This window comes from Sciurus vulgaris (genome assembly GCF_902686455.1).
Source record: "Sciurus vulgaris genome assembly, chromosome: 9".
NCBI classification, from domain to species: domain Eukaryota; kingdom Metazoa; phylum Chordata; class Mammalia; order Rodentia; family Sciuridae; genus Sciurus; species Sciurus vulgaris.
Window position 1 is genome coordinate 59661320 of NC_136469.1, and position 26858 is coordinate 59688177.

The 26858-nt window shown below is 38.0% G+C and overlaps 3 protein-coding genes across 11 annotated transcripts in view; 2 read left to right on the forward strand and 1 right to left on the reverse strand.

Annotated features, from left to right (window-relative positions):
* LOC306669710 (uncharacterized protein) overlaps positions 1-9048 on the reverse strand; it is a 130774-nt gene extending 121726 nt beyond the window's left edge. For 5 of the 7 annotated variants that reach the window (XR_013766205.1, XR_013766206.1, XM_079153849.1 and 2 more), the window contains exon 1: positions 8412-9048. Coding sequence is in view for 4 of the 7 variants with exons in the window: in XM_079153849.1 (XP_079009975.1) it covers positions 8412-9020 (609 nt within the window). In the remaining 3 variants the exon portion in view is untranslated. Of the gene's footprint in view, positions 1-551; positions 4838-8411 lie in introns of those variants that run through there. The other 2 variants (XM_079153851.1, XM_079153850.1) reach the window with 2 other exon arrangements.
* Positions 9049-9201: 153 nt separating this feature from the next.
* On the forward strand, positions 9202-11447 carry H2AZ1 (H2A.Z variant histone 1). Its single transcript, XM_079153857.1, has 5 exons — positions 9202-9352; positions 9783-9860; positions 10144-10257; positions 10603-10732; positions 11009-11447. The coding sequence occupies exons 1-5, from the start codon at positions 9350-9352 to the stop codon at positions 11068-11070; spliced, it is 387 nt and encodes a 128-aa protein (XP_079009983.1). The 5' UTR covers positions 9202-9349; the 3' UTR covers positions 11071-11447.
* Positions 11448-12760: 1313 nt separating this feature from the next.
* DNAJB14 (DnaJ heat shock protein family (Hsp40) member B14) overlaps positions 12761-26858 on the forward strand; it is a 44310-nt gene continuing 30212 nt past the window's right edge. Inside the window, exons 1-2 of one of the 3 annotated variants that reach the window (XM_079153835.1) lie at positions 12927-13057; positions 25774-25861. Coding sequence is in view for 2 of the 3 variants with exons in the window: in XM_079153834.1 (XP_079009960.1) it covers positions 12925-13057 (133 nt within the window). In the remaining variant the exon portion in view is untranslated. Of the gene's footprint in view, positions 13058-25773; positions 25862-26858 lie in introns of all 3 variants that reach the window. The other 2 variants (XM_079153834.1, XM_079153836.1) reach the window with 2 other exon arrangements.

A 26858-nucleotide genomic window follows, 5' to 3' on the forward strand; every position in this document is an offset into this window, starting at 1 on the left:
GGAAAAACTCTTTAAAATAGTTATAATATCTAACATGATGATTCTTAGATGTTTTGACAGCCATAGATTGCTTTCACTAGGTTACACTGTGGTAAAAAATGACTCCACTCTCCTTCACCACACACATGCGCGCACACCCACACCCACACACACACACGCACACACACACACACAACCAGAAAGTCTGTGGGTGGGAAAAACCTGAGTCTCTTCTCTGAGCCATTCCATCCAATTGAGAGAAACTGGGGAGTCACATGCATCTGTTTTGGGCTCTACAAAAGATGTGATGGTCCCACCTTTTTATATGGTTTTTGCCTGAGGCTGCAACTCTGAAGTCTACAATTTAACTCATCTTTTTCTTTTAGTATCTGGTTTTATTTTAAAAATTTTGTTCTTTTAGATACGCATGACCAATAGAATGTATTTTGACATATTATACATACACAAAGTTAACTTACTCTAATTAGGATCCATTCTTGCAGTTTCATGTGATGTGGAGTTTCACTGGTGGTGTATTCATAAATGAACATAGGAAAGTTACGGTCAATTCATTCTACTCTTTTCTACTCCCATCCCCCCTTCCTTCCCTCATTCCCCTTTGTTTAATCAAAAAAAACTTCTTCCTTGTCCTCCCCTTGTTGTGTTAGCATCTGCATATTAAAGAGAACATCAGCCCTTATTTTTTTGGGGGTGGATTGGCTTATTTCATTTAGCATGATAGCCTCCAGTTCCAACCATTTACTGGCAAATATGAAAATTTCATTCTTCTTTATGGCTGAATAATATTCCATTGTGTATATATACTACATTTTCTTTATCCCATTCATCTTTTGAAAGACACCTAGGTTGGTTCCATAGCTTAGCTATTATGAATTATTTGCTCTAATGGGATGGAATCATCATTTGACCCAGTTAACCCACTCCTTGGCATGTACCCAGAGGACTCAAAATCAATGTTTATAAACTCTGGCCTTTTTATGGGGCCTCTTTTTCCTCCTCAGAATGAAAGTGGTATTTGGATTCCTTCTAATACTAAGAAAGTTGTGTAGAATTTCAGTTATAGAATTTAATCAATGAGCTTTTCTTAGGTGTCATTCTCTAGTAATGTTGGGCATTAAAAGATTTATGTAGGGCTAGGGTTGGGGCTCAGTGGTATATCACTTGCCTCACATGTGTGAGGCACTGGGTTTGATTCTCAGCACCACACATAAATAAATGAATAAAATAAAGGTCCATTGACAGCTAAAAAATATTTTTAAAAAGATTTATGTAATAAAAAGTTTTCATAATACTTGATTGAGTCACATAATCTATGGCACTATTATCATTTTTAGTAAATAGAAGTGTACTAAAGATGAACATTGATTATTATGAATCACTCAGGGCTAACAATGCAGATGTGGAAATGTTCTGAAAAGCATCTTATTAGATGGTGTAACTACAAGGAGTCTTCTTGTTCAGTGTGCAGTCACTGTGCCCACAGGGACATCATGCTTCAATTCTGCTCTCATTTGTAGTCATTCTTTTCTTGCTATTCTCATCTGTGGTAACAAGATCATCTAACTTTTTTGTCAGAACACTCCTCAGAATATATCTTTTATAAGCCCTTTTAAATCGACAGGTAGTTTTTGTACATATTCGTGGGGTACAGTGTGTTATTTCGAAGCATATATACATTGTACAATGATCTGATAAGGCAATTGGCATATCCACCTCAAACATTATCATTTCTTTGTGTTGGGAGCGTTCAAAATCCTACTATTTTTTGAAATATACAATTAATGTGCCAACCACAGTTATCCTACTGTGCCATAGAACAGAGGTTATACCTCTTATCCAACTGCACCCTTGTACCCATCAGCTATCCTTTCTCTATCTTTCCTGAACATTAACTTGGAGATATATGTTTGAAACTGATGCCTTTCACAATCCCCTCCCTTACTGCCAACATACCTACCAAGAAATTTCATTTGGATTCTGCTAATGTCAGTCCTTTTCACAACTTTCCTGGCTCGCTCTCTTCTCTCTGCATCCATTCACATCTGCCCTTATGGTTTTCCTGTTTCTATAGATGGTTTTCCTACTTTATATTCCAGACCACCAATCTAAAACTCCTTGGTATTTTCTTTGATGCTGTCACCTATGTCCTTGATATCCTTCCTAAAAGTCATAGTCACTAAATCCTTAAGTCTCTTCCTTCAAGATCTTTTACATCCTTTTCTTGGTTTCAGTGTTATGCCAGTATTTGTCTTTATACTTAAGCGATGTCAACATTGCCAGAATTATAACAAAAATTTCCTCGTTTACAATTTTCTCTGTATGCCAACATATGCTAAAACAGAGGCACACTATATTTTCCCCTTCTCAGGAATATTAGATTTCTCAGTTGCTCAAGGTAAAGTCTGCTGTTTATTTAGGTATTTAGGGTGTTGATGTATAGAAGTTCCCCCCTTTCCCAGGGTTTCCTTTCTGTGATTAGAGTTACCTGAAATCAACTAGTCCGAAAATGTCACGTGGAAATTTCCAGAAATAAACAATTTATAAATTTCAGATTGTACACTATTCCAAGCGGCATGGTGAAATCTTACGAGTCCTGCTCCATTCAGCCCAGGACATGAATTACCCTTGTCCAGCATATCCACATTGTACCCACCTCCCAAGTTAGTCACTTGGCAAATGTTGTGTTATTGCATGCTTGTGTTCACAATACCCTTACATAGTAGCCTAGTGCTAGGTCACAATACTTACATCATTCGCCTCATTTCTTCTCATTACCTAGGCTTTGTACCTTATCATATCATCATAAGAAGAAAGGTGAGCATAATACAGTATTTTGAGAGACTACATTCAAACTTTATTACAGTATATTGTTATTGCTCTATTTCATTGTTTTTAATCTCTTACTGTATCTGTTCTCATAGGTATTTATGTATGTATGAGAAAAAACAACCTATAAAGGGTTCTGTGTCCTCAGTGGTTTCAGGCATCAACTAGGAGTCGTGGAACATCCTCTGTAGAAAAAGACTACTATACTATAAATAGTTAGAATTGAGTTCAGCTGCTAGTGACAGACAAACCAAAATAAGAGGGGTTCCAACAGCCAGGTACAGTGGTGAATGTCTGTAATCCCAGTGACTTGGGAGGCTGAGGTAGAAGGATGGCAAGTTTGAGGCCAGCCTTGGCAGTTTAGTGAGACCATGCCTCAAAATAAAAAAGAACTGAGGATATATGTCCTTACCTAACACATACAAGGCCCTGGTTCAAGTCCCAATAGTGCCACCTCCCGCCACCAACAGGAAAATTTCAGAGAGATCCAGGGCAAGTTTGATGTTCCATAATACCAAAGATCATTGCTCCTTTTGTTTTATTATTATTCTCTCATATGTGACCTATATTCTCAAATCATTTCATGGTCCAAACTGGTGCTCAAATTGCCTTCATCCCACTTAAAAGAAGAAAAGGAGAACTGGGCTTGTCTTATTTAAGGAAATTTTCTGTAAGTTGCACTTACCACTACTGCTTTTGTCCTTTGGGACAAACTTATTTTCATGGCTAAATTCAGTTTCATTATGATGACCATGTGCTATAGTTTAAATATTTCTTGTCCCCTCCAAAACTAAGTTGAACTTTAATCCCCAACTCAACAGTGTTGGGAGAGGCAGCATTTATGAGGTGATTGAATCATGTGGGATCTGTCCTCACAAATGGTATTAAGTGCCTTTACAAGGTCTTTTTTAAAATTTATTTTTATTTAAAAATTTTTTTCATACATGTATATAGGGTAATAATGTCTGTCTCATTCTACCATCCTTCCCCTCACTCACCTCTGTATAATCCAAAATTCCTTTATTCTTTCCTACCCACCCCCTACAAAAGGTCTTGATGAGGAATTCATCTATTTTTGCCTTTTCATGCTGTAAATAGCTTCTTCCCCTCTAGAGGATGCAGCATCAAGATATCATCTCAGAAGCAGAGAGCAGCCCTAATCAGACAAATGAATGTTCTAGGATCCTCCATAACTGTGAGAAATAAATTTCTGCTCTTTATAATTTCCCAGCCTTGGGCATTTTGCTATAGCAACACAAAATGGATTGAGAAACCATGTGTCCTGATAAAACTTTGTGACACTGAGGAAGATGGAAAAGGGGATGTAGGGTTATAACCAGAAATCTTTGCCATACCTACCTTTTAACTGCTACTTCTTTACAAAAACCTGATATTCCAAACTCTCTCCTTAGTCCAGTTAAACATGAACTCTTCAAAACACTCCAGTCTACAACTGTCTTTTAAACTAAAGGTACTGTCAATTTGGTAGTTAATTTGGTATTTACTTTATATCAGCTCATTAATGTGGTCTTATTGAAGCCTTGTTTGAATTTTCATAATTGTCTAAGCTAGACTGAGGGAAGGACCTAAGACCTTCATATCCTATCTCCCAACTGCTATTGCTTGGCACACTGCCTGACAAGAACAACTGGAAGAATATGTTCTATTTTACTTAATAGACCAATAGAACCAATCTGGTGCTGTCATATGTTCCATTATTAGGGAGTGATTATATCTCGTGTGTTACAATGTCTGGTATTATATTCTGTCTTGGATATATACAGCAAGAGACAAAAGAAGACAATATGATAATAAAAATGTTAAATGTTGTTTAAGCTTTTGTCATTGTGCTCAAAATACCTAACAAGAACAACTTAGAGGAGGAAAAGTTTATTTTGGGTTCATGGTTTCAGAGCTTCAGTCTACATTCAGTTGACTCATTGCTCTGGGCCAGAGGCAGAACATCATGATAGAAGGGCATGGAAGAGGAAAACTGTTCAATTCATGGCAACTGGGAAGAAGAGAGAGAGAGTGAAGAGCCAGGAACAAGACATGATCCCTAAGGGTACTCCCACAGTGACCTCCTTCCTTCAGCCATGCCATATTTGCCTACAGTTACCACCCTAGAGTTCATTTGAATTATTAATCCATCAAATGGATTAAGCACCTGACAAGGTTACAGCTTTCATTGTTTAATCATTTCACCTCTGAACATTTCTGCCTTAGGGATCATGCTTTCAAAACATGGGCTTTTTGGGGGACATTTTTAGATCCAAACTTTAACAAATGTCTATAACAATTTGATTGTTAGAAATGTGGTGGGGATATTATTATGCATGTGGATTTGCATGTTAGCTGGACAGATAAGTCTTGTAAAATATTAATATAGTCAAGTGAGATCTTATTTGAGAAAGCAATATCAATTTATAGACTTACTTTACCAATTCCCCAAATCCTAAAGATCGATATTGATATCAACAAAAGATGATGAAAGGATAATATAAGAAGAAAAGACCCTTGAATTTTGATGTCAAAACATTATATTCTGGGGCTGGGGTTGTAGCTTAGTGGTAGAATGTTTGCCTGGCATGTGTGAGGCCCTGGGTTCAATACTCAGTACCACATGTAAATAAAGATCCACTGACAACTAAAAACTTATTTAAAGAAAATCTGGGTGAAGACATGGCCATGGGTAGCCTAGGGGTCAGCCACAGAAAGGAGGGAGATTTAAAAAACAAACAAACATTACATTTCCAAAAATTCTGAGGACTTTTAGGTATGGAAAAAGTTAGTGCTGTAATAAAAGAGGTATTAGGTCATACAATCTTTGAATTACTTTTTCTGGAATGGCAGTGGGTCTGGGATAAGTAGATTCTGTTGATCTTTTTTATAATCTATGTATAGCATTTTGGAATTGCCAAGTGTGTGTCATCTGTGGTCAGGGAGGTACAGATGGAATTTGAACACATGGCCTTGGTTTTAACACAATTAAATTCAGAGACTTCTCTTAACCTCAAATTTATGTGAAGAATTCATGGAGAAATATGCATGACTTTTGTGTCACATATTAATACATCACTCTTTGTATATACTCCTCACTTCATGGAATTCTTTAACAATTTTATAAGGTTAGTTTATTCAATCAATGAAAAAAACTATGGCTCAGACTTTAACTTACTTCAGGGCATATGGCTAGTGAGTGGCTGACCAGATTTGATCCCAATTCTTTTACTCTTGGTCAATATTTTGTATTATACACACTGGAGCTCATTTTCTGAATGAATCCTCACAGGCACTTTTTTAGAGAATGTCCTAAGTGAAAATAATTTTTTTTTTTTTTTTTTTTTTGGTGGGGGCAGTACTGAGATTGAACCCAGGGGTGCTCTATCCCTGAGCTACATTCCCAGCCCTTTTAAAAAAGCTTTTTTTTGAGATAGTCTTATAAATTGCTGAGCCTGGCCACAAACTTGAAATTCTCCTGCCTCATCCTCCCAAATGGATCTTAGACCTGTACTATGGCAAGAATCAAGATGTGGATTCTAATGTGGATTTTAATGAAGAATGCTACAGCTATATACATATAACTGAAATCCTTTGAACTGGGAAATCTGTTCCTATTTATTTAAAGAGAAGTATTTAAAGTAAGATGTAGTTGAGAAATTAAAAATTCCTAAGCTGAGAATTTCAAATCTCTACAAAGTGTTATGAACAATAGTAGTTAACAAATATGTTGAGAGAAAGTCCAGATATTAGAAAAAGACTGTTAAAGATATAATAATAGTGGGGGCATCTACTTTATATTAGTTTATCATTTCTCATGACAGAAGAAATTTCATTAAGTAGTTAATTGGGTATGACATTGAACAAAAAGAATTACACAGTTTTGGGTATATTGTACATGTATCATTATGAATACAAGTATAGAGAAGGCAAGCCAAGAATATTAACATTTTTGAATTGTACCATTTTCAGGGCAGGAAAGGAAGTAGGAAATCATTAAACAATTGCTCTGAAAAGTGGAGAAACTGATATTGTCCTGTTATCTCAAGGATAAAGAAAACTTGGCTATATTAAACCAATTTTGGATTTTAGTTTGGATGTTGAGTGATTTGGTTTTGGACAGGTTTCAGGCTTGCTGCTTTCAGTCAACAGAAGCAAATACACTAGTTAGTAAATTTAAAAAGATACTCTATTTCATCTCTCCCTGGCATCCAATGTAGAACAGAATAGTAGTTATTTTTTGAGTGCTTACTATGTGCCAACTACATGCTACCCATACATTGTATACCTTCTCTCTAATCTTTCAACAACTATGTGGAAAAGAAGTAGTACTATATATATCCTTTTCCAAAGGGTACTTGAGCCAGACACAGTGGTGCAGGCCTGTAATCACAGCAGTTTGGGAAGCTGAAGCAGGAGGATCACAAGTTCAAAGCCAGCCTCAGCAACTTAGTGAGGTCCTAAGCAACTCAGTGAGACCCTGTCTCTAAATAAAACACAAAAAAAGGCTGGGGATATAGTTCAGTGGTTAAGTAACCTTAGGTTCAATTCCTGATACCAAAAAGAGAAAGGGGAAAAAAAGGCTGGGGGAGGGGGTGGGACTTGAAGCTCTTTTTTTTTTTGGGGGGGGGGGGGGTTCTGGGGATCGAACTCAGGGCCTTGTGCTTAGGAGGCAAGCACTCTACCAGCTGAACTATCTCCCCAGCCCTTAAAGCGCCAAAAGATTAATAACTAAGATGAAGCAGGGGAAGTTAGCCGCATAATTCGTGACTACCTGCACCTGAATTCATCTTCTCAACCAGTGAGGCAGCAGTTAATTCCTTTAGTTAGGCTTCACAGCAAAGACGTCATAAAGAATTATTTAAACTGGAGAAGATACTAAATGGTTAGTGAGATATACATCATGAAACCTCGCTGAAGCCAAGGTTAACTATTACATCACGTTTCACAACTTTTTACTGCCATTACATTCTTGCTAGTGATGACATCATAATAATTCCTCAGTTCCATTGAGAAGAAATGCTAAGTCTTATTGTCAAAATTATTGGGAAACTTTTCTCTAGAATTTATCACCCAGATGCAGGGAGACTCTTTGATAAAATCTTTCAAATTGAAACAATCTAAAGTACCTTGCAGTTCGTTTCAAAAATTTCTTCACGTTTAAAGTATTTATGTTAAAAGTGAAGTGCACTATTAAGCACAATAAATATAAAAGCTGTAGATCACTACTGTCCCCAAACAGCTTGAGATATACGCAGGTGTTATTAATCTATTAGTTGGCCCACTAAGTAGCTGGCATTATGATAGCACTGTGAGTACAGTACTATTTTTTAAGCCCACCATTTGTAATTGATTACATGGGCCATCTGTAACTGCTTGTGAATCATGTTAGTTACCCCACTGACATTTACCGAACATTTGTCATGTAGCAAAATGTTTAGAGTAGAAAAGTTGACACATAATAGCTTTGAGGTTTCACTAAATCAACTTTAGACACTAGATTACTGATATAATCCATGGATGTGTAGTCTCCAGAAAAATAAGGTTCATGATTTGATTAAAGGAAAAACAAAATACTGCCTCACCCCAAGCTTCCTGTGGGTAGACAAAATGATCTTTTGTGACCAGCGAGGTGACTTGGCTCCACCATTTGTTCCCGCGGAACTATCTTGTAGGGAAAGAAAGAGTGGAAAATTCAGCTGAAATTGAAGTGCAAACAGTCGGTGGCAGAGTACTCGCCTGTGTGTGGCGGGGGACCCGGAATCTCTTTCAGGGTTGTGGTTTGCCGGGTCAGGGCAGACCTGAGCTCTTCTACTGGACATGTCTGTGCCACCTGTCAGACGGGAGGAGCCTCCGGGAATTGAGACTGGGCAGGGGAGCAGCCTGCCGGGAGCTCCGGATCGTGGAAGAAGGATGCGGGGAAGTAGATCTTTGCTGGCTAGGAGCTGAGGGTTGGAGTTGAGCGGGGGTGGCGCGCTAGACCCTGAGGTGACTTCGCGTGGTCTCCAGACTCCCCTCCCCAACCAGGGGACCGAGGTGGGGGCGGAAGAAGCTTCTGCGTGCCCCTCCCCTGGGCCTTTCAGCTCCTCCTTCCAGACACGTGACAGCAGCCGGCTGATCTCCCCGCTCTCGGAGCCTCGATCGCTCTGTTTCTTTCCTCCCGCCGCTGTGCCCTTCTTCTCCCCAGGTCCCATCCCTCCGCCCTCCCCCACCTCCTCCCCGAGCCCCAATCATGGCTCGAGTTTGGAAGCACCCGCCCCTCCACCCTTTTCTTCGCTTGCTCATTGGCTGAGACCTCAAGGACGCGTCCCGAGGGCGGGTGGCAGCCATTGGTGGGATGAGCAATCCGAGTTCCCGGATGAGGGAACATTCTGCAGTATAAAGGGAGCGGGGAAGGCGGGAGACAGCGCAGTTTGAATCGCGGTGCGACGAAGGAGTAGGTGGTGGGATCTCGCTGTGTGTCTGACTAGCCTTTTCTCGCCTTTTCTCTGCCTTGCGTGTCTGAGCTTCAGCACAATTCGAGATGGTAAACTTCGCAGAGACACTCGATGACTCCGCGGCTTTTTGACGGCGGTGGGAAAACCCGTTACACACGGGGATGGGGATGAAGTGGCGACGGTTGGGAACGCGCGGAGACAGGATTTGGAAGTGCGGGGGGAGGTGTTTTGTCGGCTGCGAGCGGAGCAGCCTCGGATCTCGCGGCGGGCGGCGACGGTTGGGGTTGGGTGGCGCGCGCAGCGCCGCTGGGGGCCAGCGGGCGGAGGCGCGCGGCCGCGGCGGCGCGCGGCGGGGGGCAGGCGGGCGGGGTCGCCGTTGCAGTGCGCGGCGGGCCGGAGACCCCGGCGGGGCGCGGGGACGCGCTCGCGTCCTGGGCGCGCGTTGGGGGAGGGGCGCGCCGCCCTGGTAATTCTATATTCTCCGTTCCTCCTCCGCTCGCGGGCGTCTGCGCGCCGCAGGCTGGTGGTAAGGCTGGGAAGGACTCCGGAAAGGCCAAGACAAAGGCGGTTTCCCGCTCGCAGAGAGCCGGCTTGCAGGTCAGTAGTTGTTTGTGCAGTCTGATAACCGTGGCTTTTTTCTTTGCACCTCCTTTCTTGTTTATCATTGCTCTGGATGGGCGTTTCATCTTTGCGTGGGTGATGGGTGTCTCGACTTATGCTTGCGGATACGATAAATATGGGGGGGCATCGATCACGTGTGTAGATGCCAGGGCGCGTTGCTGCACCAGCGTTTGTGCCCCTTGCTTTAGCGCGCGTGTAATTTGCCCGTATTTGACTCTCATTATCTTTGTGCATTTGTTTGTGTGTGCTTAAAATTAAGTTCCCTGTGGGCCGTATTCATCGACACCTGAAATCTAGGACAACCAGCCATGGACGTGTGGGCGCGACTGCCGCTGTGTATAGCGCAGCCATCCTGGAGTACCTCACCGCAGAGGTAAATGGGTGTACGCCTGTAATCTGGTAAAGGTTTGGGGGGCGGGGGAAAGCGGCGAGAGGGAAGGAGGAAAGTGATGCAAAAAAAACTCCCAGGCCCTAAGCACGGCGAGAAGCCAAAGAGAACGCTAGAGGGAGCTGGCGTTCAATAAGGGATCCTACTGAGCTTGAGTTTGCTGCTCTTGGAAATATAATTGCGTGCCCTTAGCTTTTGCGTTGTCTTGCCATTCAGGCTATTTGGGGGGAGGCCACCGCAATTGGTAGATTTCCATTCGTTAAGGTTTGATACAGCTTTATGGATCTTGGCTGAGGAAAGTTGAAAGATTGACTAGATTCTGCCTTCTAGGTACTTGAACTGGCAGGAAATGCTTCAAAAGACTTAAAGGTAAAGCGCATTACCCCTCGTCACTTGCAACTTGCTATTCGCGGAGATGAAGAATTGGACTCTCTCATCAAGGCTACAATTGCTGGTGGTGGTATGTAATTATTAAAATTTTTCAGTTCACTTAGGAAAGACTTTTCAGCATTAATCATTGGGTTTTAGTCCAGAAGAAGTCATTTAAGTATATTTTCATTAATGCAACGTGGTTGTTTGATAAAGTTTGCTTTTTTTTTTTTTGTACGTATATAACTCAGTTTTAATATTTGAACTTAAGTTTTTAAGCACATCTAATTTAGCAGTCAACTGTTTTGGTTTCAATACTGTCATTTAAAAAATATACTGAAAAGAATAATCCCTGTCACTCTCCTAGGTGTCATCCCACATATCCACAAATCTCTGATTGGGAAGAAAGGACAACAGAAGACTGTCTAAAGGATGCCTGGATTCCTTATTATCTCAGGACTCTAATACTCTTATAACAGCTGTCCAGTGTTGGTGATTCCAGTGGACTGTATCTCTGTGAAAAAACACAATTTTGCCTTTTTGTAATTCTATTTGAGCAAGTTGGAAGTTTAATTAGCTCTCCAACCAACCAAATTTCTGCATTCGAGTCTTAACCATATTTAAGTGTTACTGTGGCTTCAAAGAAGCTATTGATTCTGAAGTAGTGGGTTTTGATTGAGTTGACTGTTTTTAAAAAACTGTTTGGATTTTAATTGTGATGCAGAAGTTATAGTAACAAACATTTGGTTTTGTACAGACATTATTTCCACTCTGGTGGATAAGTTCAATAAAGGTCATATCCCAAACTAGTTGTTCTAAAATTGTTTGATTGTAGTAGAAACAGTTCTTTTGAACATCTCATCCAGCAATAACTTAAGCACATTTTTTCCTTTAGGAATTAAACGGTTACTCTCTAGATCACCGAAGTCAGGTAATCCGACTGTAATTTTTTTTTGACATTATATAATGGGCTCTTCAAAGATTTTTGAAGTTTGGCAGGAACTGGAGTTGGGGAGAGTTGCTTTCTTGCACCGTTTGTTAGCTGTGCTTGGCAGTATGTGACAGCACTACACCGTGCATTGTCAACTGTGAACTTGGGTGGGTGAGGAAGTTCTCAATAGCTATCTCCACATAAGGAACTTTTCAATTTAAACTTGGGAGAATATTAGTGCTTTCTGGGTGTCAGCTACTGTTTTTTGAAGTCTGAAAGTGTTAGTCAAAACTTTGGGGATATACTAGCTTCGTTTTTTATAGAGAATGATTTCTTTGGAAGTAGCAAGTTTTGGTAGTTTTCGATGCTGCTTACAAGAGCTTGACCCACTCAACATATAAAAACTGGTTGGGTTGAGTGGATCTTTGGCATTTTGATACAAATAAGTTCTTTGAAATTTTTTTTTTTTTTTTTTTTTAACTTGAAATGCGGACATGGTTCTCTTCCCATCACTGAGACTAACAGGACAGGGTACTTCCTAGAGGTAATAAAAATGGAAAAGAAGGTATTAGTAGTTAGGTGAAAGAACTGGCCCGTTTTATTTCGGTTTAGGATTACCACTGCTTGGATCTGCGTTCACCAGAATAATTGCAAACTCCAGATTTAATTTGTATCTCGGAAAGCTACAGAGGTTCCTGGGTTAGAATGAGGCAGTAAAGCAAGCCCCAGGGTTAGGGTCCAACGACGCTATGACGTGTGCCGGAAGCGCTGAGTTTGGGACTGACGGTGATCCTCACCTGACCGAATCCTCCCACGTCCGAGGGGCCCAGAGGCGGGGCCTCTGTTCCCTGGGAATTTTTGAGTCTCCTCCCCCACCCCGCTGTTCAGGCCGCACGCAAGGCGGGCTCCTGTCTACGCCAGCGGCGCCCGGGGGTCAGGGGGCACGGCGCTCCCGATGCCGGCGGCCGCGTTCCCGCCCCTCTCTGCCCCGGTTGCTGTCGCCCGCTGGCTCCAGGGGCTCCTCGGCTCCGAGCCAGTCGGCGCTTCCTACCGGCCGCCACGTGGGCTGGGACGCCCAGGTCCGGGAGCTCCGTCTGGGGCTGGGAGCGATGCAGCTCGCGCCGTAGCGGCCAGCGGGGGGCGGGGAGGCCGCCGTGAGGAGGCGGAGCTGCGAGGCCCGCCCGTGCGCCCGGGCCGCCGCCGCGGTCCCCTGCGCTCCTCCCAGCTCGCCGCCGCACGCCCCCACCCGGGCCGGCCTCGCCTCCTCGGCGGCGGCGGCGGCGGCGGCGGCGGCGGCTGCGGCTTACCCCTCGTAACTGCGCTTCCCGAGGAACGGGAACAAGGCGCAAGCCATGGAGGGGAACCGAGATGAGGCGGAAAAATGTGTCGAGATCGCCCGGGAGGCCCTGAACGCCGGCAACCGCGAGAAGGCCCAGCGCTTCCTGCAGAAGGCCGAGAAGCTCTACCCACTGCCTTCGGCCCGCGGTGAGACCTCAGTGCCCCTTCTCTTCTGCCTCGGGGCCTTGCCGTCGCGCAGCCCGCCCCCACCCCACGGAGCCTGCGGGAGCTGGCGGGGCCCGGGCCTGCCAGCCGCCGCGGGGCCCCGGGGAAGAGCAGGCCGGCGGTCGCCGGGCCCGGGCCAGCCTGGGGATATGCTGGCTGCCCGCGACTCCCTCTGCACCAACCTGCTTGCGGGTCGCCGGCGCTTAGCTGACAGCGAGAGTTGGAGGCTCCCCGACCCGTTTTCGAAAATGTCCAGTCCTCATTCTCCCAACAGGAGACTTGTCTGGCCCGGTCTTAGCGGAGGGGAGTTTTATTATATGGGTGTTTGATTATGTGGCCCCTTCTCTCCGAATCCTCATCCCCAACCCCAAATAAGGCCTAGGCCCCTAATGAAGTGAGAGGATCAGGGAACTGTGATGGCTAATCTTAGATTTCACCATCTTCTGGGCTTTGTAGAAAGCTGTATCCATAGCAAACATCTTCGAATACCCGAGATGACATTGCTTTTCCCTAGAAGAGACAGATTCTTTTTCAGAGGAGCGCACACTTCGAAAGAATGTTAAGAGTCATCAGTGATTTGCTGAATAGTATCTGATTCGATAATATCATAATTATCGACAAATTAGATCAATCTCTAAGTATCAGTGTAGTAGACTTAGTTGAAATTACCTTATTCATTGCCCTACTCTGTGCTTCAAAGTTACACACACACACACACACACACACAAGCCACGCGTGAGCGCACGTGAAGTTATAGGGTGCCAAGAGTTGTGCCTGGCATTTTATATGAATTATTTACTCAGAACAGTCTTACACGGAAGTGCAGGATTCATTTTCTCAGGTTTTTTTCCAACGTGAAAATATTTTTGGTAAACGAACAAATGAGTGAATTATTGAGTGAATGAATGAACATATCTTTCCAAGGTCACGCAACAGTTAGTAGCAAAGGCAGAATAGTAGCTGAGCTTTGAGGCTCCAGAAAGCTTTTAACCACTACCCTCTATTGCCTTGCTCATCGGATAATATTTTGCTTGAGTTTCAGAGTATTTCCAGGTTAAGAACATTGATAAGAATGTGGGGACTATTGTTTTGTTACTTTACACATTGTTGAAACACTTGTGCTCTTTGCTTTTCTCTCTATCCTTTGCATTAACATTATTATTGAACTCTATATCAGAAAGGACAGGAGGTGAAGGAAAAGAAAGAAGTAGTTTTTTAATTTAAAAAAACACAAAATTTACCATCTTACCCATTTTTAGGTGTACAGTTTAGTAGTAACAAGTATATTCACATTGTGTAAGAGATCTTCTCAACTTTTTCATGTTATAACCCTGAAATTATACCAATTAAACTGTTCACCCTTCCCCCTTTCCCTGGCCAACACCTTCTCTTTCCATGGATTTGACTACATTAGATACCTGATATAGTGGGATTGCTGGATAAGGTGTTAATTTTAATATTTGAGGAACCACTTTATTCCATAGTGTACACAATTTTATATTCCCACCAGCAGTGTGCAAGGGTTCCAGTTTCTCAGCATCCTCACCAACACTTATTTTCTGTCTTGTTTACATATTAACCATTCTAGATGATATGAGGTGATATCTCATATAAGGTCTTGGTTTTGGATTTTCCTGATGATTAATTATGTTGAGCATCTTTTCATATGCTTGTTGGCCATTTATTTATCTTAGGAGAAATGTCTAGTCAAGTTTTTTGCCCATTTTAAAGTTAGGTTATTTTATCAGGTTATAGGAGTTTTTATATATTTTGGACTTTAACACCTTTTCAGATAATATGGTTTGCGGATACCTTCTCCTGTACGTTGCCTTTTCACTCTATTCATTGTGTCATTTAGTGCATAGAAATTTTTAGGTTTTATAAAGGTAATTCTGTTTGTTTATTTTTGCTTTTTTACCTGTGCTTTGGTGTCATATCCAAGAAGTCATTGCCAGGAGTTAATTATTTTTGAATCCTCCCTATTGTGTTGTTTGATTTATTTGTCTAGTCCTAGAGGAACAGTTTTAATTTAACTTGAAATCAGTAGGCACTTTATACAGAACAACCTTTTTTTTTTTGGTACTGAGTATTGAACTTAGGGGCACTTGACCACTGAGCCACATCCCCAGTCCTGTTTTGTGTTTTATTTAGAGACGGGTCTCACTGAGTTGCTCTGAGTTGCTCAGTACCTCACCAGTGCTGAAGCTGGCTTTCAACTCATGATCCTGTCTCAGCCTCCTGAGCTACTGGAATTACAGGCATGTACCACCGCCCCCAGCTACAACTTGACATTTGAAGACTGGCCCTTTATCAGCTAGCTTGTAGCCTTATTCTTGGTCAAGTTGGATAGCCTCTGGCTTTTGGCTTTTTCATCAGTACAACAGGGACAATATATATATTGTGTGAGAATTGCATAGTTAATAACATGTAAAGCATTTAACAGTAAGTGCTAAGTTAATTTTGGCATCGTCTCCATTTTACAAGTGTTATGATCTAAGTACTTCTAAAACCTGCCCAAACTTAAATGTTCTGTCATGCTTTTACCAATAAACAACTTAAATCAGTCTACCAAAGGACACTGTAAAATATCAAAGTGCAACACAGTTGTTGCTTTTAAAGACCATAACCATGGGAAAAATTAAGAAAAATAATTGTGAAAGTCAGTGGTACGAAGGTATTGTACCATAAGAGCATTATGTGATTACCTAGTAAAGTTGATAGGGTATGATTGTGGGGTATTTGAAAAACCTTAGTTGAGGTGCAGACTTTGTCTCTGACATCTTTGTAACCAGAGACAAGTTTCTTAGCTGTCATCATATATGAGATGAAAATGTCATCACAGGGTTGATGTGAGCTTAAATAAAGTTATGTACAAGTACTTAGAAAAGTCTGTTTTGTATCAGATATTCTCAAAAGATATTTATTGAAATAATTTAAGAAATTCTGGACAGGGAAAGATCTAGAACATTTGTGAAAGACCCTGATAAAAGATTTAACGTAGAAAGAAACTGAAACTGTTGGTTACATGATTTAAAATTTTTTTCCCTGCATGTTACCTATTTTGTACGACCATTAAACTCTTGTATTTCAGAAAGTTGACTGAATTCTTTTAGATGTACCTGTAGTAAGGCAAAAGAAAGTATTTAGTATGATTTCCATTATTCTTATAATGCAGTGAGTGGAAAAACCTGAGGCTGAGTACTAATTAAATTGTGGGATTTTTTTTTTTATCCTTTTAAAAGTTTATTCTTGTCAGGTAAGAAGTCTGAGTGAAAAATTGACAAGTTTTCCTTGAGGAAAAACTTGATCTCCAAATGGATCTAGGATATTTTTGCTTTCCATGTTTTTATCTGACAATATTATTTTGAATGTATTTGTTGCAGTGAACTTCTTGAATTGTACAACTTTTAGATATTTTCATACAATGAGTCTAGTTTAGGTTTGGAAGTGTTACTATACATGCATAGATACCACACAGAATATATAAATATTCTAGAAAAATAATCTCAGTAGGGAGAAAGTAAGTTATATTTTGGCTTCTTAGATTGCATGTTTATTGAATTATTGTTATGTTTTGGACTTTGGTAAAAGTTTATATTCTCACTGTTTTAATGTTTTACATTGCTGTTTTAATATTTGAGCCTTTCATAGGGAGACAGATTGAAGTATAGATTATTGTTTAAAGAGGAAAGCATTTTTATTGTTTTCAGAATAGAATAGTTTTTGGAATCAAATGGTGGCCTATAGCTTCAAAAAAGACCATTCTGCATCTACTTTAATGAGTAGGTAAGTTTAATGGATGGATAATCTATAATTTGCAGCATTTATCTGCACAATATCAATTAAAGTAATCCCTTCCTCCCCTCATGTGAGAGATAATATGTATAGATTTTCCTCCTTTACTTTTTGGTACATTATTTAAAAATTTTATCTATTAAAAATGAAATTTCTCTCCCCTTTCACAGTAATAGGCAAAGCACTTTGAACATTATACATCTGGAGTATTTCCATCCTATTCCTTTTACAATAATAGCATTTTATTTCTATTTGACTTCAATAAAATTTAGTAATGAGTACAAATTATATATTCTAAAGTTATTTCTGAATGATGAAATTAAGTGTTACAAAATGATTTCCAAATTTCATCTAGTAGTCAAACTATTTTGGACATTAGAGTTGAAAAAAGAATACTGAGTTTGGGTTTGAACCTTAATTAAATAGTAGTGTGATCTTGGGCAGATCATTTAATCATCCTGAACTCAATTTCCTCATCTATAAAATGGAGATGTATTTTTGAATACATATTTTTTTTTGTGCTGGGCAGTATCCTAATAACTAGGGATTCAATGCATAATAGGACAAAGTTCTTGTTTTCTTGGAGTTTATATTCCAGGAGAAATGTTAAGTATCTAATGGAAATAATTCAGTTACTGTCATTTCCCCCTTCCTTTCCTGAACCTCAGTTTTCCCATCTATTCTTTGCAGAGTTATTGTGAGGATATTTTATTATCCTAATTGCAATAAGAATGTGATGTATTATTATTATTATTATTATTATGGCAAAAAATAAAAACACCCTGCATAATGCTTTGCAGTTTTTAGTGTACTTGTCTCATGCCATTTTTTAAATACTTATTTGAGTACAAAATAATTGCTTTAAATTAGGATTAATTTGTTTGGATTGAACTCCACATTCTATGCTTAGTTATTTAGCATTTATTTCTACCTTGTAGCATTTCATTTCTTTGGTTTTTTTGTTTTGTTTTTGTTTTTGTTTTTTTCTCCCTGTGCTAGGGATCAAACCCAGAGCCTTAACAAATGTGAAACAAGTGCTCTGTGTCTGAGCTACATCCCAGCACTCATTTCTTTATTGTCTGTGTAAAAGCTCTTTTTTGATTAAAAACTCTTTAGAAGTCTTGAGCCCTTTACCTTTATCATTCATTTCACTACCATAATGCCTAATGCTGTTTTACAAATACTTGTGGCATGTACAGGCCTCTGGAATGATACCTGTTTGTAAAATTTTATAACTTTCAGTAAAGAAGATTTGTTAAATAACTAAATGAAAGTTTTATAACTGTTAAGATGTTCGATGTTAACACTTTCACAAATGAAACTTTTCAGTTATCACACTAAGTATTTAAAATATATATTTAAGGATTATGACTAGCAAAAATTTGGAAAAGATATAAATATCCATCAGTGGGAATTGACAAAATAAGCTTCACAGCATTTATATAATATTTACCTGTTAAAAATGATGCCGAGGACCTATATTTATTGCTGTAAAAGGATAGCCACAGCATATCAACAATAAAGTTAAGCTGCAGACACGTTTTCTTCATTTAAAATGGCCTGTAAAGCTGAATGTCCAGCCAATGAGTGTGACTAGAGTTAAAAATATAAAAAAAATATGAAAATAACATGGTGATTTTTTTCCTTGTGTTGAATTTATAAGTATTTTTTTTTAATGAACCGAGCATATGCATTAGTTAAACACACATGTCAACATCTCAGTGTATCTGGAAGGTAAATGCATAAAATACGCTCAAAGAGTTTTAGAACTAAAAGTAAATGAACTTTGTTTTATAAGTAGTTGGCACAACTATTGTTTATGATATTGTACATTACAGCAAATGACAGTTCATGTGACAGATGACATTAAACAAAAATTCAGTATGTTCTAAATTCTGGCAGTATATGAACAGAATCATATTTTTTCAGGCATTCATTCCAGTAATTGTTAGTACAGGAAACTTTGATTTCACTTTTTAGAAGATGAAACTGAATTTTGAAGCCCACGAGTAATATCAGTTGTCCAGATTTTTACTCAGTGGAACTAAAGAGTATTTAGTGTAAACTAATGTATTCACAGCTGTTGTTAAGCAGAGTGCTTGTGTAGAAAATTGTACAAAATTTTCAGCATCATATAATAAATGCTGAAAATGTAAAACAACTGCATGATCCTGCTTTAGTAATATCCAGCATGCAGCTATTAGCATAGAAGATATCAAAAAGAACACTGGGAGAACTTATTTATGCTAAAAATGAAAGGGGACTTGCAGATAACCTCTAACTGCATAAGATCCTGGGGCCAATCTGTAAATATTAAAAATATATAATCATTTTCTTATCTGGCTTCACACTTTTTAAATAAAGGGACACTTTTCGCTCACCTGTTTCATGGTTATGCAGTTATATAGTCCAAGTAGGACAAAGCATAATAAATGCTTGATTTTTTTTTTTTTAAATCATTTTTTCAAGAAAGGGAGCATATTCCCTTTTATTCTCTAAAAGCAACCAATTGTTAGTATTTTTTTGGTCTTTGGCCAGTGGGAACCCCTTTATAATAATAGTTTCAGAGTTCTATAGACAAACCTCCAGTAATCTTTAATACTTAACTTTGCTCTTTGCTATAACAAACTGTTCAAGCTCCTCAATATGTTTTTCTGTGGTAGATCTGGATACCTGACTTTTTTGTTGTTAGTAGAAAATAGTGTTTTTGCATCACAATATGAGCACTAGGGATTAACATCTGGATTGATTGTTGTTTGGGGCTTTTTCAGTGCTCAAAACTAGAAAATATATGTTGTTTGTGTGTGATTATGTGTTCTTTTTAAGGATACTGCAGTTTATGTGTTTATACTGTTACTTCTAATTTCAGCTAAGTACCTCAGGATTTTTATATAAACTTTTAAAATTTATATTTCTGTATTCTTTCTTCCTCAACTGTATCCTGATTCTCAAAGACATGGGGAATTATAGAATACTTCATGATTATTTGTTTCATGTCATATCATATACATAATAGTTTCATGGTAATATTTATCAGTACTCACCCATTAAAATTATTATTGAAGAATTATATTTTCTTTACATATACTCTCCCTATTTTCCTATTTTTAAATTTTTTGAAATAATTTCAAACTTACAGAAAAGTCACAGTGATAGATTTATACATACTCAGTCAGGCACCCCATAACTAACATTTTGGTCAGCTGCAGATTGAATATACCCCTAACATTATATTACCCTGTGATAGCAACGATCTGAGTTTGTATAAGTACACTGTGTTCCCACAATGATGAAATTGTCTAGCAATACATTCTCTTGAATTCCTGTTAAGCAATACATGACTAAAAAATAATGCGAACTTCATACAAAGAATAACGTCAGCTGCTGTATACACTTAAGTCTTCCAGTTTTTAAAAAATTTTACAGCACTACTTTATCATATTCTTCCTCTCTTCCACTCCCACCCCTGTGCACATGTGCATACACACACACACACACACGCACACACACACACACAAATACACACATCCATACAGTGTTTCTTAGTGTACTTTTTCCTGAACCAATTAATAGTTCAGTTATAGACTTGATGTCCCATCACCCCGAATAATTCAAAATATATATATTTATATACATAAAATATATATATATATATTTTCATATTGGGGCTTGAATTCAGGGGTGTGTCATCACTGGTACTCTATCCCCAGTCCTTTTTATTTTGAGAGAGGATTTTGCTAAGTTGCCCAGGCTGACCTGGAACTTGTGATCCTTCTGCCTTAGCTTCCAGAATATCTAGTATTACAGGTGTGTGCACTGTGCCCTGATCAGTGTATATTTTCTAAGACAAGGACACTCTTAACCACATTATAACCATGAAATTTAGGAAATTAATGCTTGCACCTGTTTAAATTCTGCCAGTTTTCTCAGTTATGTCCCTTGTGACAGGAAAGCATGTGTTGCATTCGTTTGGTGGGCATGTTTTTTTCCTAGAGATAGCATCCTTTATTTTCTCTCCCACTTCGGCATTTTTGATGAGCATAAGCCAGTTTTAGAATTTCCCTCTGGCAGTTTGACTGGTATTTCCTCATATGAACTTTTGTCAAGAGTACCATACAAGTGACATTCTGTTCTTAGTGTAACACATCAGGAGACATACAAATTTCGACTTGGTCCTTGCTAGTGAGATTACTTTGATCATTTTGTTAAGTTGGTGATTGCCAGTTTTCTCTACTACAAATTTTATTTTTTCTCTGTTGTAACAAATGAATATTTTGTAGGTAAATATTTTGAAACTATAAATGTTCTGTTTCTCAACAATTTTTTACCATATCCTTGTAACATTGATTATTCTTTCCTGAATTAATTTCTAATGGTTGCCAAATGGCAATTTACTAATTCCATCATTCCTTTCATATTTATTAGTTGGCATTTAGTCTTATTTGTCTGGATGGATTCATAGGTTCCTGTTTAATCTGTTTTCATCATTTGTTTTGGTGCTCAGATTCAGTCAGTGGGCACCCCTTCATACTGTCTCCTGTGTCCTTTTTAACATGTCTTTATCATTCTTTGAAATTTTTTATTTTCTGGCACAAAAAAATTTTCATACTTTGTACTTCTCTGTCCTAGAAATCAGCTATTTCTCCAAGGAGCTGTTTCCTTTAAGAGACAGTTGTATTTAGAAACTGAGATAACAGTCATTAGATAGGTCTCATTGCTACAGATGTATCATTGCTCTGATTGAGTGGATGGAACTAGGAAATATGTATATGCATGAATGCGTGTGTGTGTAGATAAGCATGTATACATATACATGTGTGTTCTATTTGAATGTGAACATACACACATCTTTAGTAATTTGATCAATATTAATTTTGAGATCTGTACACACACACACATACATATATGTATTCATACACTACTATTTCAGTGCAGTACCATAGAGTTCATTGTAGCTTCTGTATTTTCCTATTTGTATTGCTATTCTCTGGCAATGAGAAAAGTGTTCCCTACTTACTTACTCATTTCCCCCTGTATGTGAAAAATCGCCTTGTTGGCATCAAGCTTAGCTATGTTTTTGGCAATGACTGCCTCTTTGGTCCTAATAATTTTCCTTGGTCCAAGCCTCACAGGGCCATGCCAATCCCAGCTGCCAAAAAAGAATGGAAGGCAAGACACCCAATAATATTTTAGCTCAACATTGCATTTTTAAGATATCTGAACCATATCTAGTGTCAGAACACAGCATCATTACTATGTAGCATACATACTACATACTTTCAACCATCATTATTTAGTCTGAAGTCTGTAAGTACTTATCCATTAAATGCTCACCACTCGTCTCTCTCTCTCCACACACACACACACACACACACACACACACACACACACACTCATACACAAATATAAACTTATTTTGGATTCCTGAAATTTGTTTTGTAGTAGATTCCTAGGCAGGGTTTATGGGAACTATGCTCATTAAGTTCTAGAATGTTGAAAACAGTTCATCTGTGGACTTACTCCATGTTGTTAGTTTGGTGGATACAGAGTCCTTGGCCCACATTTTCTTTCCTTGGGTATCTAAATATGTTACTCCATTGTTTTTTGCAAGTATTACTGATGAGCAAAGTCTAATGACTTCTTTTCTTTCCTTTCTAACAGTAGGGCTATAAATTGAACCCAGGTTATGTTGTGTCAGCCTCTGTGTCTTTAGCTACTAACTTTCTTTGTAACTGGGATTTTTTTTTTTTTTTTTTTTTCCCTTTCTTTTTTGACACAGTGTCTTAATACGTTGCTCAGGCTGACTTTGAACTCTTGGACTCAAGTGATCCTTCTGCCTCAGCTTCCTGTCTGGGACTATAAGCCTGCACAACCATGCCCAGCTGGCAATATTTTTTTTTTTTTTTTTTTTTTTTTTGGTGGTACTGGGGATTGAACCTAATGGCACTCTACAATTCCCAATCCTTTATTATTTTTTATTTCATAACAGGGTCTTACATAGTTGTTGAGGGTAAACTTTTGATCCTCTTACTTCAGCCTCCCCACTGGCTGGGATTACAGGAGTGACCACCACACCACCACACCAGTTTTTATTTCTTTATTAGTCATTTGTTCTTTATCATCTATATGCCCAGTTAATTTTACTAGAATATGTCTTGTTGCCGTGCCAGTATTCTTAGTATTCTTAGTGTGTGATTTAGCCTTATATTGTATAGTTTAGATGTTTTTATATATTATTGTTATATTTGTTTTATTCCTTTATTTTTTTTTCATAATGCCTGTTGTCCCAAACATTGGATCTTTTTCAAATACCATCAATATTTGCCACTTTCTCTCGAAATTTTTTTAATTTTAAAAATTTTAATTTTTAAAATTTCCATCCTTTTATATCTTCTTTCTCATAAGGTTTTCTGTTGTTTTTATGACACTCTTTCTTCTGCTTTGGTCTTTTCCTGAGTTTTTTTCACCTAAGTTCTGAATAGATAATTTCTGAGGTTGTTGTAATTTTTTATTTATGTTATCCTTTCATATCATGTATCATTTCTTAAAGCCCCTTTATCTTGTTTTGAAGTAGTAGTAGACTAGCAAATCCGTGTAGTGTGCATTCATTGTCTTTAGAGATTTATTTTATACTTACTAATTTCTCCTTATAATAATTTGTATTAGACTGCCATAATTTTCTTTTACTGTTTTTTATGTTATGTTAATTTAACCTTTCTAAATACACAGAGATCCTTCTCTTTTGTATGTTTAGGAATGACACCTTGCTATTTGAGAATGTCTCATTCCTTTCTCTTTCACCACTTTAATCTGGAGTTTCTCTTTTCTTTTTTCCCTTTGTCCCTATCCTCTTCAGTTTAGGTCCTGTTCCCAGCAGTTTCTCCTTGTTGTGGAAGAGAATTTTGATTGATTGTTTTGCCAGTTAGTAGTAACTGGAGTGTTCTGTGCCCGATAGTCTTTATTGTGGACCCTTGAACTCATGTGGTATCATAATGCTATTTTTATATTATAGCTATCATAAAACTCATTCTTTTTAACATATTTTGCTCACTTTTGCCTGTTGTGTATTTTGAAGTTTTTTTCTCTGTTTTTTTTTTTTTTTTTTTTTTTTTTCCGGCTGGCAAATGCCCCTTTGCTATTCTCTGCTTCTCACACAGTTGGAATATAATATCCCCACAGACCTTGTTCGCTGTGGTTGTCCCTACCTTGTATTTAGAGGTTTTGTGAATGAATTTTTTATTTTGTTATTTAATCGCTCTGATTTTATGAGGGAATATGAAGAAATTTAAAATTTAAGCTGCTGTTAACAGCCTTTGTTCCAGAATTCCCACAAAATTTTTCATCTTTAAATGTTGGGAACAACTACCTGCTAGACTCTGCTGACTTCCCTTGTGATTCCATTAAGTACGGACTAAACTACAGTTAATAGTTGACTATATATGTTATATTTCTATTATTAATAACTAACAGATTACTGTCTAAACTTAGTATTTCTATCTATACCATCTATAACTAGAATTTATTAGAACTAAATTTCCTAGGTTTTGATTTCTTAACTCCATTAAATAGGGAAAAGAACTGGTAGAAAAAAGTTTATATAAATAATAAATATCTACATATTTACATGTTTGCTATTTGCTAACAACACTTGGAATATTTAATATACATAGGTAAAATAGTTTTATTGGTACAATTCACATCCATATAATTCACTCATTTATGGTATACAGTTAACTAAGTGGGTTTTTAGTATATTCACAGAATTGTGCAACCATCATGACAATTAGTTTTAGAAAATTTCCTCACCTCAAAAAAGAAACCCCAGACTGGGCATGGTTGTGTGTGCCTGTAGTGCTTGCTATTCAGGAGGCTGAGGCAGGAGGATCCTGAATTTGTAGCTAACCTGGGCAACATAGTGAGACCCTATTTCAAGAACAAGAAGCTAGAAACCCCATTCTCATTAGCCATCACACCTCATTTCTCCTCAGTTATGTTCTCCTCGCCATCTCCTGTTCTCTACAACTGGCAACAACCATTCTTTCTAACTCAATTTACCTGTTCTGTTCATTTCATATAAACAGATATACAGTATAGACATTTCATACAGCATTGTTTTGGGGATTGATTTCTTTTATTTAGCTTAATGTTTTCATGGTTCATGTTGTACATATGCTTATACCTATTTCTTTTTATTTTCAAATAATATACCATTGTCTAGGTAGTTCACATTTTGTTTTTTAATCAGGTAATATATTTATGTATAATATTTACATATAAATAGAGGAAGGCAGGTAGAATCAGTGAAGAGGGCATCATTTAAAAAACTAGCTTTAGTTGTAGATGGACACAATAACTTTATTTGGTTTGTTTAGTTTTTTTATGGGATGCTGTGGATCGAACCCAGTGCCTCACTGGTTCTAGGCAAGTGCTCTACCACTGAACCACAACCCCAACCTGGTGGTAGATATTTGTTTTCACTATTTTATTATGAATGATGTTGATGTCAACATTCATGAACCAGTTTTATACAGATATTTGTTTTTATTTATCTTAGATATATATCTAGTAATGAGATTGAGTCAAATGGTAATCTTAAAAAACTACCAGTTTTTCAAAGCAGCTGCACCATTTTACATTCCCACAGTCAGTGTAGAGTACCAATTTCTACACATCCTTGTTAGTATTAATTATTGTCCATCATTTGGTTAAAGCCATTCTAATGAATGTGCATTGGTATTTCACTGTGGTTTTGATTTTCATTTCTGTAGTGACTAATGACAATGAGCAACTGTTTGATGTGCTTATTGGTTATTCATTTAAATCTCTTGGAGAAATGTCTTTTCAGATTCTTTTCCCATGGTTTTTGTTTGTTGTTGTTTTTTTTTTTTTTCCTTTCGAGGCAGGGTCTCCCTATGTTCCTCAGACTGGTCTTAAACTCCTGGGCTCAAGCAGTCCTCTTGCCTTCGCCTTCCTGAGTAGCTGGAAATATAGGTATGCACCACCATGCTGGGCTCTTTGTCCCCATGCTTTTAAATTGTATTTTTTGCCTTATTGAATTATAAGACCTCTTTTTATGTTCTGGATACATTTCTTTCATCAGTTATGATTTGCAAATATTTTCTTCCATTCTATGGATTATCTTTTCACTTTATTGATGATAACTTTTGAAGTACAAAAGTGTTTAATTTTGATGAAATGCACTTTTTCTACTTTTTCTTTTGTAATTTTGTCATATTTAAGAGTATTTGTCTAAACCATAAGGTCACAAAGATTTATTCCTTTATTTTCTTACTAGAATTTTGTAGTTTTAGCTCTTACCTTTAAGTATATGCTTCATTTGGAGTTAATTTTTGAGTATGGTGTGATGAAGGGGGCTCAGATTAACTCTTTGCAGGTGGATATCTGGTTGACTCATAAGTTTTGAGATACAGTATTTTCATTGTTATTCACTTCTAAGTTTTTTCCAATTTCTGTTATAATTATTTCTTTGATACATGAGTTGTATAGATGTTTTTCTTCCCAACCCATTTGTGTGTTTTTTTAGTTAGATTTTTATAACTTTTTACTCAAATGTATTGTGCTTATAGATTGTGGTACATATGGCACTAATTCTTAGAAATTTTCAGAAGGCTCTTTATGGTCTAGATGTAAGATGGTCAATTTTTATTCCTGTGTGTCAGTAAAAAATGAATATTCACCGGTTGAATTTACCTTATGTCGGTTATTAATTGAAATGTATTAAAATCTTCAACAAAGCATGGTGTGGTGGCATTTGCCTATAGGACCAGCTATTTGGGAGGCTGGGGTAGGAAGATCACTTGAGACCTTAAATTTAAAGCCCCCTGAAACAACATAGTGAAATCCTATCTCAAAAAAAAAAAAAAAAAAAAAAAAAGTATGATGATGAATTATTCTGCTTTTTTTCCTTTTAATTTTGTTAACTTTTAATGTTTAGTGTAGATTTTAATATGGAACATTTTAAGCATAT

Excerpts from the sequence above, each read along its gene's own strand:
- H2AZ1 (XM_079153857.1), top strand. Across the intron at positions 10,258-10,602 it reads TGGAGTACCTCACCGCAGAG|GTACTTGAACTGGCAGGAAA; the intron begins GTAAATGGGTGT and ends TCTGCCTTCTAG. Across the intron at positions 10,733-11,008 it reads GGCTACAATTGCTGGTGGTG|GTGTCATCCCACATATCCAC; the intron begins GTATGTAATTAT and ends TCACTCTCCTAG.